The 17,839-nt window shown below is 44.0% G+C and overlaps 1 protein-coding gene across 1 annotated transcript in view; it reads right to left on the reverse strand.

The window, feature by feature from the left end:
* Window positions 1–1,666: 1,666 nt before the first annotated feature.
* Window positions 1,667–17,839, reverse strand: part of TTLL8 (tubulin tyrosine ligase like 8) — a 35,651-nt gene continuing 19,478 nt past the window's right edge. The window contains exons 9-14 of the mRNA XM_028746871.2: window positions 16,393–16,573; window positions 14,935–15,083; window positions 12,866–13,112; window positions 9,960–10,395; window positions 6,921–7,392; window positions 1,667–2,246 (exon numbers count right to left, since the gene is read on the reverse strand). Of these exons, the coding sequence (XP_028602704.2) occupies window positions 2,041–2,246; window positions 6,921–7,392; window positions 9,960–10,395; window positions 12,866–13,112; window positions 14,935–15,083; window positions 16,393–16,573 (1,691 nt within the window). The 3' untranslated portion in view covers window positions 1,667–2,040. The remainder of the gene's footprint in view (window positions 2,247–6,920; window positions 7,393–9,959; window positions 10,396–12,865; window positions 13,113–14,934; window positions 15,084–16,392; window positions 16,574–17,839) is intronic.

A 17,839-nucleotide genomic window follows, 5' to 3' on the forward strand; every position in this document is an offset into this window, starting at 1 on the left:
TAACCTGAAGCACCACTTTAGCTAATGGGGCCCCCACTACTGCTGCGCCACCAGAGCACGATTTCTGTTCTCATCCTGAAGCAAAGTTCTTAACCTGAGGTACTATTTCTGGGTTAGCAGAATCTGTAACCTGAAGCGTATGTAACCTGAAGCGTATGTAACCCGAGGTACCACTGTATTCTCTATAAGATGTAAGTATATGTATAAATTTCTGTAGTAAGTTTGATTTTATGTATAATGAATATGTATTTTTTATTTAATTGATCATTTAGAAGTGCATTAAGCTATTTCTAATAAGATTTGGTTTGACTTATTATCAGTGAATTTCAATATACGTTTCAAGACTTTGAGATTAGACCACTGAAGCAGCCTGGAAAACTATCTTGGGATTGTGCTACCTGCACACTCCCAAGTGTGCTACCAGTAAAAGTGCCCCATCGGGGGTGAACAGCGGCCTTACTTGGACTGCCAGGGCGAAACAGGTGCAAAATGCCAGCACCCTGTCGTCTACAACTTCATTAACATCTATCTACAACTCTACTAGCATCTCTCGGTATTGTGAATAACACCAAACTTACCTTTTGTTGGTATGTTCATGAACTTATCTAAAAGACTGAGTTAAGCATTTGAAAAATCTATTGAAACCAGACATTATAAGTTCATCTTGGGTTGGGTAGTTCGCAAGTCTCTGTGGCTTTGTTTAATGTTTTGTATTTTTCTCAGAAGGTTGATCAAGAATGTATAATTATTATTCTGTGTATATTAATCGCCAACGTGTTGCATGAGTCGCACCACATAGATTGCATGACTGATGACGCTAACGGTCAATGGAGGAAGCCCTTCTTTTTCATTACCACTACTGGAGGTCAATTCACCATTTCGGAAGACCTATAAAAGTGTGTCACAGGGAATTGCTCCCTTCATGTTCCTGAAGTCCTGTGGTTACAAAGCCACTTCCGAGCTGGAGAGGAGGTGGGGTTGCGGGCCCCACCCCCTCCCCAGAATGAGGGAATCCTCGGGCGCGTCATCGACACGACCAGCCAATCGGCTGGCCAGGGAGGCGTGGCCTGGGGTATTTAGGGCCGGCGCGCCCGAGGATTTTCCTCTCTGCCACATTCCAGCTTCTCCAGTTTCCCACCCCGCCCACCCTTAGGTTTGGCTCCCTGACATTGCTATGGACTTCGGTTGGTCGCCGTCAAGGGGCCTGGTAGGAATTTTTTCCACTTGGCAAATTGGCACCAGCCATTTGGTTTTTCGCCTGCCTCGTAGCAAATCATCACAACTTTTTCGGCATTGGCGGTTCGGCATTGGTAGGGGTATTGTTTTGCAAATGAGAGGGGGAAGGAAGCGCCATCACCTTCCCCCAAAGCAAAGGGTAATCCATTAAAGGATTCCGGGGGGCGTTGCCCTGTCTGAAACCTATGGAGGTATGGGCCTAAGGCACGCCCCCGAGCGGTGACCCCGGGGGGATCCTAGTTGACAAACTTCAGCAGGATTACCCCTGCTGGCAGTTAACCCTCACTGGCCTTCATGCAATCAAGCTGAAGCCGGTTAGTCGATAGGACCAATGCCTAAGCCAATACCGCTCAATTCCTGCAATCAATAAAGTTGTGGCCTTTCACGCCCATTAACCTTTAATTCTGTGTCCTGTGTCTTTATTTCACAAGGGGGGAGGGGGACTCGCCACACAATAAAGGTCAAACTCTGTGCACCCAGGCTGCCCTTGCCCTGCTTCTCTGATCCTATTCATCCCTCTGAACACACCTTTCCCAATTTAAAAATAACCATCCGTATTACGTCACACACATTTTTTCCTTGCAAGGTATGCTACAGGAGTTTGGAATTCTCGGACTTGCATTCATAGCACAGCTTCCATTCTTTTCCACAGCATTTCTGCTGTGGAATTGGCTATTTGATAAGAAAAGGGGCCTTTCAGCATTTTCTTCTTCTTTTTATATACAAGGAAAGTTCTTGAGCTCTGTCTGAGGTTTGGGGAATTGGCTTTTTAAAAAACACTTTCTCAAAGCACTTTGAATACAGTCAAAGGTATTTTGGAAGTCCATAACATGGGACGGTCAGCCTGTTCTTTGTCATCTTTTCAGGAGGAGAACACGGACCCATAGGTAGGTATGAATCGCCTTGTAATACAGTCGCACAAAAAGAGCTGCAGTGTTTACAAGCTTTCTCTGACTGGAAACCATCTCCACAAATTAGGCATGGAATCTTCTTGCTTTTGTTCTGCAGACCTTTAGAGAGAGAGCAGATATTAACGCCCATCAACACTGAGTTGCATAGTTAGCAATGCTCCTTTTACCAGGATTCTACAAAAGACTCTGCAGAGAAGCAGTGCATACTCTCCAACATTTCTCCGATAAAAATAGGGTTGTCCTATTCTATTATTATTATTATTATTGTTATTATCCCACCCATCTGACTGGGTTGCCCCAGCCACTCTGGGCACCTTCCAATATAAATAAAAACATAATAAAGCATTACTTCCCAATACAAGGCTACCTTCAGATGTCTTCTAAAGGTTGTATAGTTAATACCTCGTGTTGCGTTCCGCTCTTGTTACGGACTTTCAGCTTACGAGCGCAGCAAACCCAGAAGTGTTTACTTCTGGGTTCACCGCCCACGCACGTGCAGAAGCGCTCGATCGTGCCGCACACATGCGCAGAAGAGGTGCTCTAGTTGCGGCCTTTTCGGGGTGCGGATGGCACCCCAAAACGGATTAAGTCCGCAACTAGAGGTACCACTGTACTTATCTCCTTTCCTTGGAGGCTGCATAACTCCGTACCCACCAACATTCCTCCAATAAAAACAAGGGCATCCTACCATACCCTCCAACATTTCTCCAGTGAAAATAGGGACGTCCTAAGGGAAAGCGGGACATTCCGGGATCAAATCAGAAACCAGGACAGCTTTTGTAAATCTGGGACTGTCTCTGGAAAACAGGAACACTTGGAGGGTCTAGCAATGTTTGCATTAGTTGGGGCATTTAGGCCTCTGAATAAAACATTTTAAAAGCCTGTTCTACCTAGATACCAGCAATGGATTCCCAACAGTTTCCCAAACTTAGCAGCCAGTTGCCTTTAAAATTAAGGAAAAACGTTACTTAATGCCTTCAATGGCGCTAATCATTTTCAGGCCTTGGTTAGGTCAAAAATATCACTTTCCCCACTTTGTTTCTGTTTGAAGAGCTTTCTGTTCTCCTTCACAAATAGACCTTGAGCCAATTAAAGATGCCCTACCCTGCCTTTCACGTAGTAATAGTTTACCAATCATGCTTAAATTATCCTAGTTTTCTTCCCATCCCAATAGCTACCACATATAGCGGATATTTTCAATGATGGAAAGGCATCCAATCAGATTTAATAACTATAAATGATCTTAGGTGTTTCTGGCCAACCAGTTAAGTTATCACTTTTCAGAGTCGCTAGTGGACACAAGTGAAAATTGGTTCCGTGAGCCAAGAGCAGAGCTTCAGCCGATGAAGCGTCTCGACCTAATTGCAGAGCATCAAGGTAACAAGTGATGTAAGTAGCTGATTGCTGAAATAATTCTTTGCCTCTCCCTGTGCCTACTGAGACAAATAGTGGTGGTGAGACAAATTTGTAGGCCTTATTGATGAATTAAAAACTGACAGATTGCCCAGTCTAAATGGCATCCACCAGAGAGTTCTTAAATAACTCAAATATTAAATAGCTAATCTTCTAACACAAAAAGATTGACTTGTCCCTATGGTCAGCTTCAGATGCCGAGAACTGGAAAGTAGCCCATGTAGCATCAGTTTTTAAGAAGGGATACAGGAGGGATCTAGGAGATTACAGACCAGTTAGCTTAACATCCAGGAAAGTTAGTAGAAAGCAATATTAAATATGGAATAAACAAGCATGTAGAAGAACAAGTCTTGCTGAAGAAGAACCTGCATGGCCTCTACAATGGTAATTTCTGCCTCACTAGCCTTTGAGAGTTCTTTGTGTGTCAACAAGCATATAGATAAAGGTGATTCTGTAAATATTGTGTACTTAGGTGTTCAAAGATACATGCCAAAGACTCCTGAGTAAGCTTAGAATTTGAAGGATAAGAGGACAGGTCATCTTATGGATCAGGAACTGGTTAAGAAATAGGAACCAGAGAACAGGGGGGAAACAAACAATTATTGCAGTGGATGGCTGTAGAAAGTGCTCAAAAATGATCAATGGGGATGAGCAGTGTTCAGGGTGGTATGAACAAAAAAAGATTATGAGAAGCTCCAAAAGGACCTATCCAAACTGGGTGTACAGGAAGTAAAATGGCAAATGTAACTCAACGTAACCAAGTGCAAAATGATGCATATTGGGGCAAAGGAATCCTAATTTCACATATATGCTAGCGTGATCTGAACTCATGGAGACTGACCAGACACGAAACCTTGGGACTGTAGTAGACAGCTTGAAGAAGATGTCAACAGCAGCTGTGAAAAAGGTGAACTCCGTGTTAGGGATCATGAGGAAATGAACGGAAAACAAAACTGCCAATTTCATAATTGACTCCTAAAATTATATGGCGTGACTGCACTTGAAATACTGCGTACACTTCTGGTGCCTTCACCTCAGAAAGGATATAGATATGGAAAAGTTCCAGAAAGGGGCCGAGGAACTGGAGCAACTTGGCTATGAGAGAGATTACGATAGTGGCCGCTTTTCAGTTTTTTGGCGAGGGAACACAAGTAAGAGGCAGCATGCTAGAGAGGTACAAGATTGTGCATGGTGTAGAGAAAGTGCATAGACAAAAGTTCTTCTCCCTCTTTTATAGTACAGTGGTACTTCAGGTTAAGTACTTAATTCGTTCCGGCGGTCCGTACTTAACCTGAAACTGTTCTTAACCTGAAGCACCACTTTAGATAATGGGGCCTCCCACTGCCGCCACGCTGCCGGAGCACAATTTCTGTTCTCATCCTGAAGCAAAGTTCTTAACCTGAAGCACTATTTCTGGGTTAGTGGAGTCTGTAACCTGAAGTGTATGTAACCTGAAGCGTACGTAACCCGAGGTACCACTGTACAAGGAATTATGGCCGTCCAATGAAGCTCAATGTTGGAAGATTGAGGCAGAAAAGAGTAAGACACAGTGCACAATGGAATTCACAAGAGGTAATGATGGGCATCACTATAAAAGGGATTTGATAAATGCATGAATGATAAGGCTATCCACAGCTCTAGGAACAATGGTTGTGGTCTATCTCTATTGTTGGAGGCAATATGTCTCTGAGTGCCAGTTTCTGGGAATGATAAGTAAGGAAAGCAAGTCTTGTATCCGAGTTCTTCTTGTAGGCTTCCCATAGGCATCTGGTTCACCACTGGTGTGATGGCCTGGGACTCGGGCTCGGACTCGGAGCCAGAGAAGTCTCAGTCCGCACCAGATCCTTTGCCTCAGGCAGCAGCTGAAGCTATTCTGGGGCCTGATTCTGAAGAGCCCCAGTCTGCACAGGTTCCCCTGCAACAAGCACCAGCTGGGCCGAGTCAGGGGCCTGAGCCTGCCCTGGCTCCAGATGCAGGGATTACCTCGTTGCCTCCAGCTGGGCAATCACTCACAGCAGCTCCACTACCAGTTGGGTCAGGAGAGGCTGAGGCGGCCTCTGGGTCTAGTAACCCACCAACATCTCCCAAGCTGCAGAGACTGAGGTCTGAGAGGAGGAGAGACCTGAGTACTCGCAGGAGGAGTGCTCGCCTTCGGGCGAGACAGGGAGGTGAGTCACCGGGGGATCAGGACCGGCCGTTACCCTGACAGAATAAAAGGCTGCTGGACCCCGCCCCAGGCTTCAGGAGCAACGTTGCTGTTCGCCAGAACCTGCCTGTGATCCTGTGCCTGACCTTGCCTGGTGTCCTGCCTTGGCCCTGTCGGACTGACTTCTCGCGGAACCCTTGGATTCGGGACTGGACCTGGACCGTTTTGCTCGGGTTACCCCCGGGCCTAGCACAACTATGAGAACAGGAAGCTGGCGAACATAGGCCTTTGGCCCGAACTATCAGGATTCTTCTTCTTAAATTCTTAAAAGTCAAACTTATAGAATTCTCAATGACAGTTGTGTAACAGGGGAGAAAGCTTCCTTGGTGACCCTAAAATGTCAGTTTCTTTGGCAGATGACAGAAAAACCCAAGTCCGAAAGCTGTCTGAAGTGGTCTGCTTCAGTTTGGGATTTATCCAAATCCTATGCCCACCCTAGTTTCAGTAGCCCTCAGCATCTCCTGCAAATTTTATCCACTTATGCCAATATATGAATTAAATAATGTCATTTCCATAGGATTATTTGAGACTGTTAAACTGGCAGAAAGCCATTAAAATTTTGCTTTGTAGAGCTTAATTTCAAAGTGAACTTCATAGAGATTTCCCCTAATATTTCCGTTTTAACAAATATTTGCTCTAATTAGGTAAAGGTAAAGGTACCCCTGCCCGTACGGGCCAGTCTTGACAGACTCTAGGGTTGTGCGCCCATCTCACTCAAGAGGCCGGGGGCCAGCGCTGTCCGGAGACACTTCCGGGTCACGTGGCCAGCGTGACAAAGCTGCTCTGGCGAGCCAGAGCCGCACACGGAAACGCCGTTTACCTTCCCACTAGTAAGCGGTCCCTATTTATCTACTTGCACCCAGGGGTGCTTTCGAACTGCTAGGTTGGCAGGCACTGGGACCGAACAACAGGAGCGCACCCCGCCGTGGGGATTCGAACCACCGACCTTTCGATCAGCAAGCCCTAGGCGCTGAGGCTTTTACCCACAGCGCCACCCGCGTCCCTATTTGCTATAATTAGTTATCAGTTAATCAATTGATTTTATTTTATTGTCTCCTCTCTCTCTCTCTCTATATATATATATATATATGTATATATATGGAAAAGTTTTATTTTATAAAGATATATGTAAAATATTTTCATCCTCATTTTACCTGCATCTATAGAGGGCTGAAGTAATGTCCAGTCCAGTGAATGTGACTTTTGAGAGGGAGTGGTAGCTTGACTTCCAGTCTGAAGGCTTGGCTCATTAATGGGCTTTGACTTTTTCTTATCAGACACAGAGGTTGCTCCACGGCCATTAACTATGCGAGGAAAGTCTATAGTTTGGGCAGGCTTTTTGTAGGTGCTTTTCACTTTAAGGCTTTTGTCTTGCAACTTCTTGAGGGTCTTTGGCAAAGGACAAGGAGCGCTATTTCCATGTTTTCCTTTTACAATTTGCTTGTTGTTGGCGGGTGTCCCCCGGTCTTCATCGTTTTCTAGACCGGTTACAGGTTGTGTTATCCCCAGCAGTGGTTCGAGAAAATTAAAATTAGTGATGTTAACTATATGCTTTTTCAGTCTCTTAACATTGATTCCTTCCACAAAAAGGTCTGTAGGATTAAACGGCGGCAGATCCAACATGGGCTGTAGAGGAAAACAAAATGGTGGTTTTCAGCACTCCTCTCTTATAACAAATGGGTTTGTTCTCACAATTATGTACAGTGGTACCTTGGTTGTTGTTGTTTTTTTATATATATAAATTTTTTATTAATTTTCCAACATAAATAAAAAACAATACAATAAACAATACATAAACACACAAACATATAAACACGTATAATTTCACAACCTCTTTTTCATAAACCTTACTTCCCCGACTTCCCCATACCTCCCCCTTCTGCATCCCTATTTCAAAATTTCTTCAGCAACCCCTCGCTTCAATTGACTGAATACTCATTTTCTTTCCCCCCCCCTTTCTTCTCTTACTTAATCAATTTACAGCTGTAATTCTATATTTTCTTAACCTTGACGTTTTAGCACTCATCAATTTTACAACAATTCTTAAGGTAAACTTTAAATTTCTTCCAATCTTCATCCACCGTCTCTTTTCCTTGGTCTCGGATTCTGCCGGTCATCTCCGCCAATCCCATATAGTCAATCACTTTCGTCTGCCATTCTTCCAGCGTGGGTAGTTCTTGTGTCTTCCAATACTTCCCCATACCTTCTAAGAGAATCCTGAGTGGTATCTTGGTTGTTGAACGGTTTGGCTCCCAAACAAATCGGCTCCTGAATGCCACAAACTCAGAAGTACAGTGGTGCCTCGCAAGACGAAAAGAATCCGTTCCGCAATTCTCTTCGTCTTGCGGTTTTTTCGTCTTGCGAAGCAAGCCCATTAGTGGCTTAGCGGATTAGCGCTATTAGCGGCTTAGCGGGCTTAGCGAATCAGCTGATAAGCGGCTTAGCGGGCTTAGCAGATCAGCTGATAAGCGGCTTAGCAGGCTTAGCGGATCAGCTGATAAGCAGCTTAGCGGCTTAGCGGGCTTAGCGGGCTTAGCGGATCAGCTGATAAGCGGCTTAGCGGGCTTAGCGGATCAGCTGATAAGCAGCTCAGCGGCTTAGCGGATCAGCTGTTAAGCGGCTTAGCGGCTTGGGAAAAAGGGGGGGGAGGGAAAAAGCCCTGCAGGAACTCACAAGACATTTTCGTCTTGCGAAGCAAGCCCATAGGAAATTCGTTTTGAGAAGCACCTCCAAAACGGAAAACCCTTTCGTCTAGCGGGTTTTTCGTCTTGCGAGGCATTCGTCTTGCGGGGCACCACTGTAAGTGTTCCGGTTTGAAAACGTTTTTTGGAAGCCGAACATCCACCGTGGCTTCTGTGGCTTCCGATTGAGTGCAGGAAGCTTTTGCAGCCAATTGGAAACCGAGCCTTGGTTTTCGAATGGTTCCGGGAGTCGAAGGGACTCCTGGAACAGATTGAGTTCAACAAACAAGGTCAAACTCAAGGTTGTCAAACTTAGTCTGTTCCAGGAGTCTGTTCGACTCCCAGAACCGTTCGAAAACCAAGGTACCAGTGTACTGAGGTAATTATATACTGAGGTAATGATAGGGTGGCTGGATGAAAAGAGGATGGGGCTCCTGTGTCTTTCAGAGTTTCATAGAAGAGGGAATTTTAGTAGCTTCAGAAGCTGCCTCTGAAGATGGTTTGGAAACTTCAGCTGGTGCAGAATTCAGCGGCCAGGTTGCTCACCAGTGCAAGATGGTTTGCGCATATTACACCAATCCTGGCCTGACTGCCAATTAGTTTCTGGGCCCAATTCGAAGTGCTGGCTTTGACCTATAAAGCCTTAAATGGTTCAGGACTGCAGTAATTCAAAGAACCACCTCTCTCCATAGGATCTAACTGGACCCTGAGATCACCATCTGAGGACCTTCTTCATGTGGCTTCCTCATGAGAGGTCCGGAGGGTGGCAACACAAGAATGGGCCTTTTCTACAGTGGCTCCCCATTATATTTAGATGCCAACCATGAAATGCTCTCCCAAGGGAAGCTCACCTGGTGCCTCCATTATACACCTCCAGGAGCCAGGCAAAAACATTCTTCTTCAACCAGGCCTTTGGCTGGTGAGCATTCTATGTTCTTTTAAATGTGTTTGTGGGAGTGGTGATTATGGGTTTGTTTTGACCTTGTACTGTGAACCGCCCTGAGGTCTTTGGATAAAGGGTGGTATAAAAATTTAATGAATAAAATCAATAATAATAAATAGCAATACCCCCCCACCTCAATTATTTCAAGATTTGCATTTCATGGTTAGCATCTAAATATAATGAAGGTGAATCTTTGAAAAGGTTAAAGGTAAAGGGACCCCTGACCATTAGGTCCAGTCATGGCCGACTCTGGGGTTGTGCGCTCATCTCGCTTTATTGGCCGAGGGAGCCGGCGTACAGCTTCCGGGTCATGTGACCAGCATGACTAAGCTGCTTCTGACGAACCAGAGCAGCACACAGAAACGCCAGAGCGGTACCTATTTATCTACTTGCACTGTGTGCTTTCGAACTGCTAGGTTGGCAGGAGCAGGGACTGAGCAATGGGAACTCACCCCGTCACGGGGATTCGAACCACCGACCTTCTGATCAGCAAGTCCTAGGCTCTGTGGTTTAACCCACAATGCCAGCCGCTCCCAATTAATTGGAGAGAAAGTTTAAACAATTCTTACCTGTCTCCAGAGAAGTTCAAAGTGCCCAATGTCACAGTTCCTGTCATGTTTTCTGTCTATAACTATCTTGATTGTGTCTTCTTGAACCTGAGCACATAGGTTGGATGTTATTGGGGTCGAAGGGTACATGGTTGGGCTACTATTGATTTCTATCAACCAAGGTGTAAAGTCATTTCCGAGAATGAAATCTGCCCCGTAGAGTTCAAAGCTACTCCTACGAGGTTCAACTTGGTCCTGGGCCATCTTCATTGTGTAGATTAATATTTTCTTCATGGACGGATAGATAATATTACGCCAGACGTGGCCAAGACCCCTCTTTTGCAAATACTCTTGAAATTTGCTGCTTGTCCACATATTGTGATACGGCAACTGAGAACTGCGGTCTGGCGCGTTCTTGTAGTTCTTCTGGATGGAGTTATTGCAAAGGTGAATCGAGCTGCGAAAATGGGATGCAAGAATTGCTGTCATAAAGCACAGAAACATGGCACAGAAATGTAGAAAGAAAACCATTTTTGTAAAAAATAAATTCAAGGGGAAGTGTAAAAACATCCCACTTAAATTATATTTATTTATTTATTTATTTATTTATTTATTTATTTATTTATTTATTTATTTATACATACCCCACCCATCTGGCTGGGTTTCCCCAGCCACTCTGGGCAGCTTCCAACAGAATATTAAAATACAATAATCTATATTAAAATACAATAATCTAATCTAATTTACTTAAAGATATAGGCTTGGATCCATGTTTCGTCATGTTTAAAGTAGTTTGATGTCTTATTGTGTTTTTAATATTCTGTTGGGAGCTGCCCAAAGTGGCTGGGGCAACTCAGCCAGATGGGTGTCAAATTATTATTATTATTATTATTATTATTATTATTATTATTATTATTATGGCAGTCATGACTATACTTAAGTCCCAGTAATGTCAAAGCATTGTTGAGTTCCATTAAAAAGCAATAAAACCCTAAATGTATTAAAATTACTCAGTGATATAGAGTAAAATGAAGACATGGAAGAAACACTGCGCCTGACAAGACTGCAGTTTGCAGTAGTAGTTTTGCTTCAGTTTTGGTGGGGATTAGTGACTCCCAATGCCACAACAGGAACTTTGGACAACAAGGTCAGCCTTGCCATGCTACAGGGTGATGCAAACCACTTCAGAAAGTATCAAAAAGTTTTGGATACGGGCACAGATGAAGGCGGGACACGGGTGGCGCTGTGGTCTAAACCACTGTGCCTCTTGGGCTTGCTGATCAGAAGGTCGGCGGTTCGAATCCCCATGATGAGGTGAGCTCCCATTGCTCAGTCCCAGCTCCTTCCAACCTAGCAGTTCGAAAGCACGCCAAAAAGTGCAAGTAGATAAATAGGTACCACTCCGGTGGGAATGTAAGCAGCGTTTCCGTAAGCTCCTCTGCCTTCGGTGTTCAGTTGCGCCAGAAGTGACTTAGTCATGCTGGCCACATGACCCGGAAAAACTGTCTGCGGATTAACGCCGGCTCCCTCGGCCTGAAAGCGAGATGAGTGCCGCAACTCCAGAGTCGTTTGCGACTGGACTGTCAGGGGTCCTTTACCTTTACCTTTTTTTTACAGATGAAGGCAGGCACTGGCGTTTGACTTAATAAGGGAGAGGTGGGTCACCATCGGGTTCTGCTTCAGTTGGCAAAATGTCTATGGCCAGCAGTGTTAGCAATGAAATATGACCTGTCTCTGGTTGAGTCGAAACAAGTTTTTACTTCTTGGATAATTCTCACTTAAGCTAGGTAGAACCAGATCAAATGCAGTTTTATGTATTTAGGCTTTGCCTCCGTTGCGGATGAAGACTAAGAGATTAAAATGAGGTCAAACCTTTTACCTCTTATTCTGTCAACAAAATGTCATGTGCAGCGAGACATCCAAACTGCTGTCATGACTAAAAACAGTTTTATACAATAAGCAAATATGAGATCATCAGCACACACTGCCTTCATGGTGGTGTCATGGTTCTCTCATAAAGCATGTTCTCCCTCATGGAGAGCACGTGTTGCCGTGGGGTCTGCCATGCCACCCCTCTGTTGCCAGGCAGGGTTACTAAGCTGACCTGTGGCAACGACTGAATGGCTGAGTTGCTGGGCTAAATTCTATGTTGCAATTTGGTGGGAGGGATCGAACGCTTTAAGTTCTGTGCACGCAGCTTTGAGCTTTCTCTTTCAATGCGTGCACCGGATCACCTGCCCACCCGCCCTAATTTTAGGGGTTTCACGTTGACCTTGCTATGCCTGTCATGGGGTCATCTGCCGTTGGGGCAGGGGCCTGGTAGGAATTTTATCCATCTGGCTGATTAGCTGGGCCATTTGGTTTTTGCCTACTGCATAGCAAATCATCACAACTTGTAAGGTTGTGGTTAGGCATTGGTTATAAATTGGTGGAGGAGGGGTTAGGATAGGCTGGGCCTGCCCCTCCAATGCTGCTGCGGAAAGGGAATTCCATTAAAGGAATCCAGGGGCTTGCTATCTTTTCATCCGAATCCCTGGAATGGGACTAGGGCCGGCAAGCGCCGGGGAGCATGCGGGGAGACGTGAGTTCTGTGGCTCAGCTCCATTTCTCCCCAATATTGTTTTCCCTTACTGGCTTCCGTTGGTATCCGGAAGTCAGTTCTGTCCCCAGGCGTGGGGACAGATAGTCTTAACCAATGCCTAAGGAACCACTCACATTTATGTATTTCAATAAAGTTGTGGTGTGGCCAAAACTATGCCAAAACCCTTAAACAAAAATTATGTGTCTGTTGTGAGTTATTGGGGGGGGGGAGGGTTGGGGACCTCGACACGCAACAATGTCAACACATTTATTCACCCCTTGGTTTCATGTGCTCAAACTAGGTTCCACACAATAAAAACACCATAGCATGGTCTACAGTTGGTTACCTGTGCAGATTGTCTAAGGAGAAGCGCTGCGTGGAAAATCTCAGATAGCTTTCTTTGTAGAACCATATAGTCAGCGGGTTCCAGTCTGTCACAAGAAACCACTGTCTAATATCAAACTTTGTATCAAAGATCAATAGAGGAGTTTCGATATACTTTTGGACAACCCATTTGTGGTCCTTTATTGGAAACTGGTCCGTTGGTTCCACTAGTTTTAATATATCATCCAGTCGGTTCTTGCATACTATTTCTAGAAGACATGAAAATAAAAATGTATCTTAATGGAATATGCACAGCTTGCAGACCTAACATACAGAATAAGAGAACAAGAAGAACATACGTTTAAAGGAGACTGGAAAATGTTTGTTGAATATATGGGGGGGGGGAATTGTGTACACTTGAAAACGTTGGCAGCATTAAGATAAATTCAACAGTGTAACTAAGTTTTGATGTATGTAATAATGGAATACTGAATGGTTTATATAAAATATGCAGGGATTTATGTTATGCAAAATGAACCATGAAAAGAGAGGAAGGGAAGTTTTGGATGTTTTAAGGTTGTTTAAATGAATATTCAAAATTGTAAAACGGAAATTTAATAAAAAATTATTAAAAAGAGAGAATAAAAATATGAATATTTAAAGTAGTGTATACAGAAACCAATGCATGAATACAAGGTGAGAAAATGTAGCTTTGGGGAGACTGTAACTAAGTGGCATAGCGTTTGATCTGCATGCAAAAAAAATATCTCCGATTCAATCTTCACTATCTCCAGGTAGGATTACAAAAGTCTCCTGTTTGAAACCTTGAAGAGCTGCTGCTGTTCTTTTGTAGAGCTAGAGGAACCATTTACCTAATCCAGTATTAGGCAGCTTCCAAATGTATAATACCTGAGAAGGGGGAATTGTGCACATTTCCCAGTCAATATACATAATCTTATAGAGGCCTTGGGAAATGTGCATATATTCAACGATTTCTGTACATTCTCCAGTCATCACACATCATCCCCAACAGCCTTTGGGGAATGTGCATGTTAGCCAGGAAATGTACAAAATTCAACTGAGAAATGCCCATACTTGAAGTCCCATTGGGGATTGTGCATAATGGCCAAAGAACATATAAATTCAGTCCATTTGTGCATTGTGCAGGCTGAGAAGCAATATCATCTTATTTTTAAAAGCCGGAGACAATTCCTAAAAGTAAGAGTTACTCCAAAAGAGGGTCCTTTTATATTAACCTCTTTGAAAAAGCACCATCAGTATTGTACGGGTGAACAATTAATATTTCATAGATGGCTGAGTACACATATATATAACATTTCTTAACAACAACCCAATTAATAAATACAACCAACAGAGCAGCAGTATGGGAACAATAAAACTGAAAAGTGGTTACTAATTTACTCCAAATGCCTGAGAGAATAGGATTGTTGTTGTTTAGTTGTTTAGTCGTGTCCGACTCTTCGTAACCCCATGGACCAGAGCACGCCAGGCACTCCTGTCTTCCACTGCCTCCCGCAGTTTGGTCAAACTCATGTTCGTAGCTTCGAGAACACTGTCCAACCACCTTGTCCTCTGTCGTCCCCTTCTCCTTGTGCCCTCCATCTTTCCCAACATCAGGGGCTTTTCCAGGGAGTCTTCTCTTCTCGTGAGGTGGCCAACGTATTGGAGCCTCAGCTTCAGGATCTGTCCTTCCAGTGAGCACTCAGGGCTGATTTCCTTCAGAATGGAGAGGTTTGATCTTCTTGCAGTCCATGGGACTCTCAAGAGTCTCCTCCAGCACCATAATTCAAAAGCATCAATTCTGCAGCGATCAGCCTTCTTTATGGTCCAGCTCTCACTTCCATATGTCACTACTGGGAAAACCATAGCTTTTACTATACAGATCTTTGTTGGCAAGGTGATGTCTCTGCTTTTTAAGATGATGTCTAGACATCATCTTAAAAAGAGAATAGGATAGGATTGCTTTTACCTGCCAAGCAGAACCTATGAGAGTTTCTCCCATCCAGACTTCCCAAAAAAGCATCCCTGTGCTTGATGTCTTTATTCACCAAAGGGTAATAATATTCCTACCTCTGCCACGGGATTTGGCTCCAGGTTTAATAATCCAGATGTTGTGGAGGCCATCGATATCTCGTTGCGGGTTTACTGATATAATTCTGCGCAAAATATTTTGACACTGAGTAAAATAGTTCTCTGCGTTACAAATCACTGCACCCTCACTGAAAGAAAAAACAACAACAACCATGTTAAAACTCCGTAGGAAACATGTTAGAAATGCTTCCTGCAATTAAAAATAAAAGAATGGTTATTTCAGGTACAGTATTTGAAAAGGGAGGGGGACTAACAGTCTTATAACAGCTTGTGGACTTTCTTGGTCTTTAAAGTGCTATGAAGAGTTCTTGTGGTTTTTCCAGGATGGGAGGAATAATTCATACTAATAATTTTCTTATTGGTACACTGTCTGTCTGTCGTGGTCAACCCAGACACTCTAGGCGGCTTCTAGCATATACAGAAGCTTAAAAAATAATAATAAACATTTTAAGAATTCCCTATACGGGGCTGCCTTCAGATGTCTTCTAAAGGTTGTATAGTTACTTATCTCTTTGACATCTGATGGGAGGGTGTTGCACAGTGTGGGTGCCATGGAGGAATTTCAGTACAGTGGTACCTCAGGTTAAGTACTTAATTTGTTCCGGAGGTCCGTTCTTAACCTGAAACTGTTCTTAACCTGAAGCACCACTTTAGCTAATGGGGCCTCCTGCTGCTGCCGCGCTGCCAGAGCACAATTTCTGTTCTCGTCCTGAAGCAAAGTTCTTAACCTGAGGTAATATTTCTGGGTTAGCGGAGTCTGTAACCTGAAGTGTATGTAACCCGAGGTACCACTGTACAGCACTTTAAATTTGACTTGAGCTCCAATTACTGGGTGATTGACAATTACTGAGGGATTGGCTTTCATCGCCCTGCTGGTTTTATCTATTTGACAGAGTTTTTAACTGCTTTCTCTCTCCTCTCCCATATAGCTCAGAGCATGCCAGCTTGGCTAAAGCATGGCTGCCGGCAGGGCAGGATTTAGGTTTGATCTTCGCTTTACCTAAGGTACTGAAGGTCAGGGCTGTCTTACCCATAGGCACCAGGGGTGCAGGGCACCCGGGCGCCAGGCTTTCGGGAGTGCCAGGACGAGAGTCCGGGGCCCAAGAGTTGAGTCCGGGGAAGAGCCCGCCCATCGGTATGCTTAAGACAGCCCTGCTGGAGGTAATGGGGCCCTTTATATGTCCTTCACTATTTATATGACTTCACTATTCTCCTAAAGTACACTCACAAGATGATACCCTTGAGCTTCATTTTAATTCATCTGAGATGGTCTCCCCCCCCCCTTCCTGGATCCATATGATATTCCCAGTTCTTAATCTGAATTAGAATTCTGCACTCAGAACCTCGATTCAGTAGAGATGGTAAGAAGAGTAAGGAATCAAGAGAAAGGGTCACAATCTTCTGTCAACACAATTAGACGCTGAAGTGAACACTTACTGAACGAGAGAGTAGTACTGCTCAATTAATTGATTCCATTCTCTGTCGGAAAGTACAGGAGTAGTTTCTGCCTCCGAGTCAATGTCACTATGTTCAGATTGTGCAAGATAGGTTTCGCACACTTTGCAAGCCATCTCGACTAGTCTTTCAGGGAGTTCCTTTGCTTTCTTATCATCAGAATCTACGGAATACGAAGCAAAGTATTTATTAGTGATGTGCTCTCTTCCTGCAGACAAAACCTTTTCTCATCAAGAGTCCTCTGTAAGGGACATGCAATTATTCATCATCATCATCATGTATTGATCATCTTCTTCTCAATCGTCTCAAGGTGATATGCAATAAAAACAGCAAAGAAAAGATTGAAACACAAAGAACAGCAAATACATCTTAAATAAAATTAGAACAATGCACAACAGACCCATTTACCCTGATGGAAAAGCCTGTTAGAAGAAAAAAATGCCTTCAATTGATTCCATGACATGGTAGGATGTGTATCAGTCATTTCAGGTGAATAGCCTGAAGTTCAGATATTTCCATAAAACGAAAATGAATTGTCATTTGGGGAACCAATAAATGAAGCCCAGAGGCGCCATCTTGTATGACATCCTAACGGTGGGTCTGGAAAAAGCTGTTCTGCTGGGAGACGGAAATCTCTGAAAACTCTTGCTAGGGTTCTTCATACTCTGCTGATACATCACACTGGCTGAGGTGTAGTGAACTCTACCAACTGACTTCCGCCAACAATGTCTAGTCCGGGTCTGATCCAAATGTGTCAAAAGACAACAGAAGCCTTTGAGCACCAACATTGCATCCCACATGGAAACTGACTTGCTTTACATCAGAAAACATAAGCTTTACTTCCTTCAGCTTTATGTCTTATAGACTGCCTTTCAAATACGGAAATGCCCCATTTTGAGATTTTGCTCAAAATTCTATCTGGGATTATGTATATACTAAACTTCAAAGTTCTGGCATGTGGGAAAATTTATTACCCCCCCCCCCCCCATTTTTACACACAGGCAGACACGTGCCCCATATTTCAGCCTGTCTCAGACTACATGTTGCCCCATTTTTAGGTTTCCAGCTCATGGGAAAGTACCCTAACAATGTGATACCCTTCTGATCTAGTACCATCAAGGGGACCTAGAATTTGTCGCACCTTGCTAGTGCTTAAAGAAGAGCAATCGTTCCAAAACTTGGGTCTCCAGCTGGTTTTGGACTACAGTTCCCACCATCCCTGACCGCTGTTCTTGCTAGCTAGGGATGATGGGAGTTGTAGTCCAAAAAACAGCTGGAGACCCAAGTTTGGGCAGCGCTGTTCTAGAGCTTCAAAGCAGCAAATGTTCTAGGACTGCCAGTTCCCATATGAACTGTTCCATATACAGTGGAACCTCGGTTGTTGAACATAATCTGTTCCGAAAGACTGTTCGCCAACTGGGGCTGCATG

Source organism: Podarcis muralis, chromosome 10, assembly GCF_964188315.1.
Source record: "Podarcis muralis chromosome 10, rPodMur119.hap1.1, whole genome shotgun sequence".
NCBI lineage: Eukaryota > Metazoa > Chordata > Lepidosauria > Squamata > Lacertidae > Podarcis > Podarcis muralis.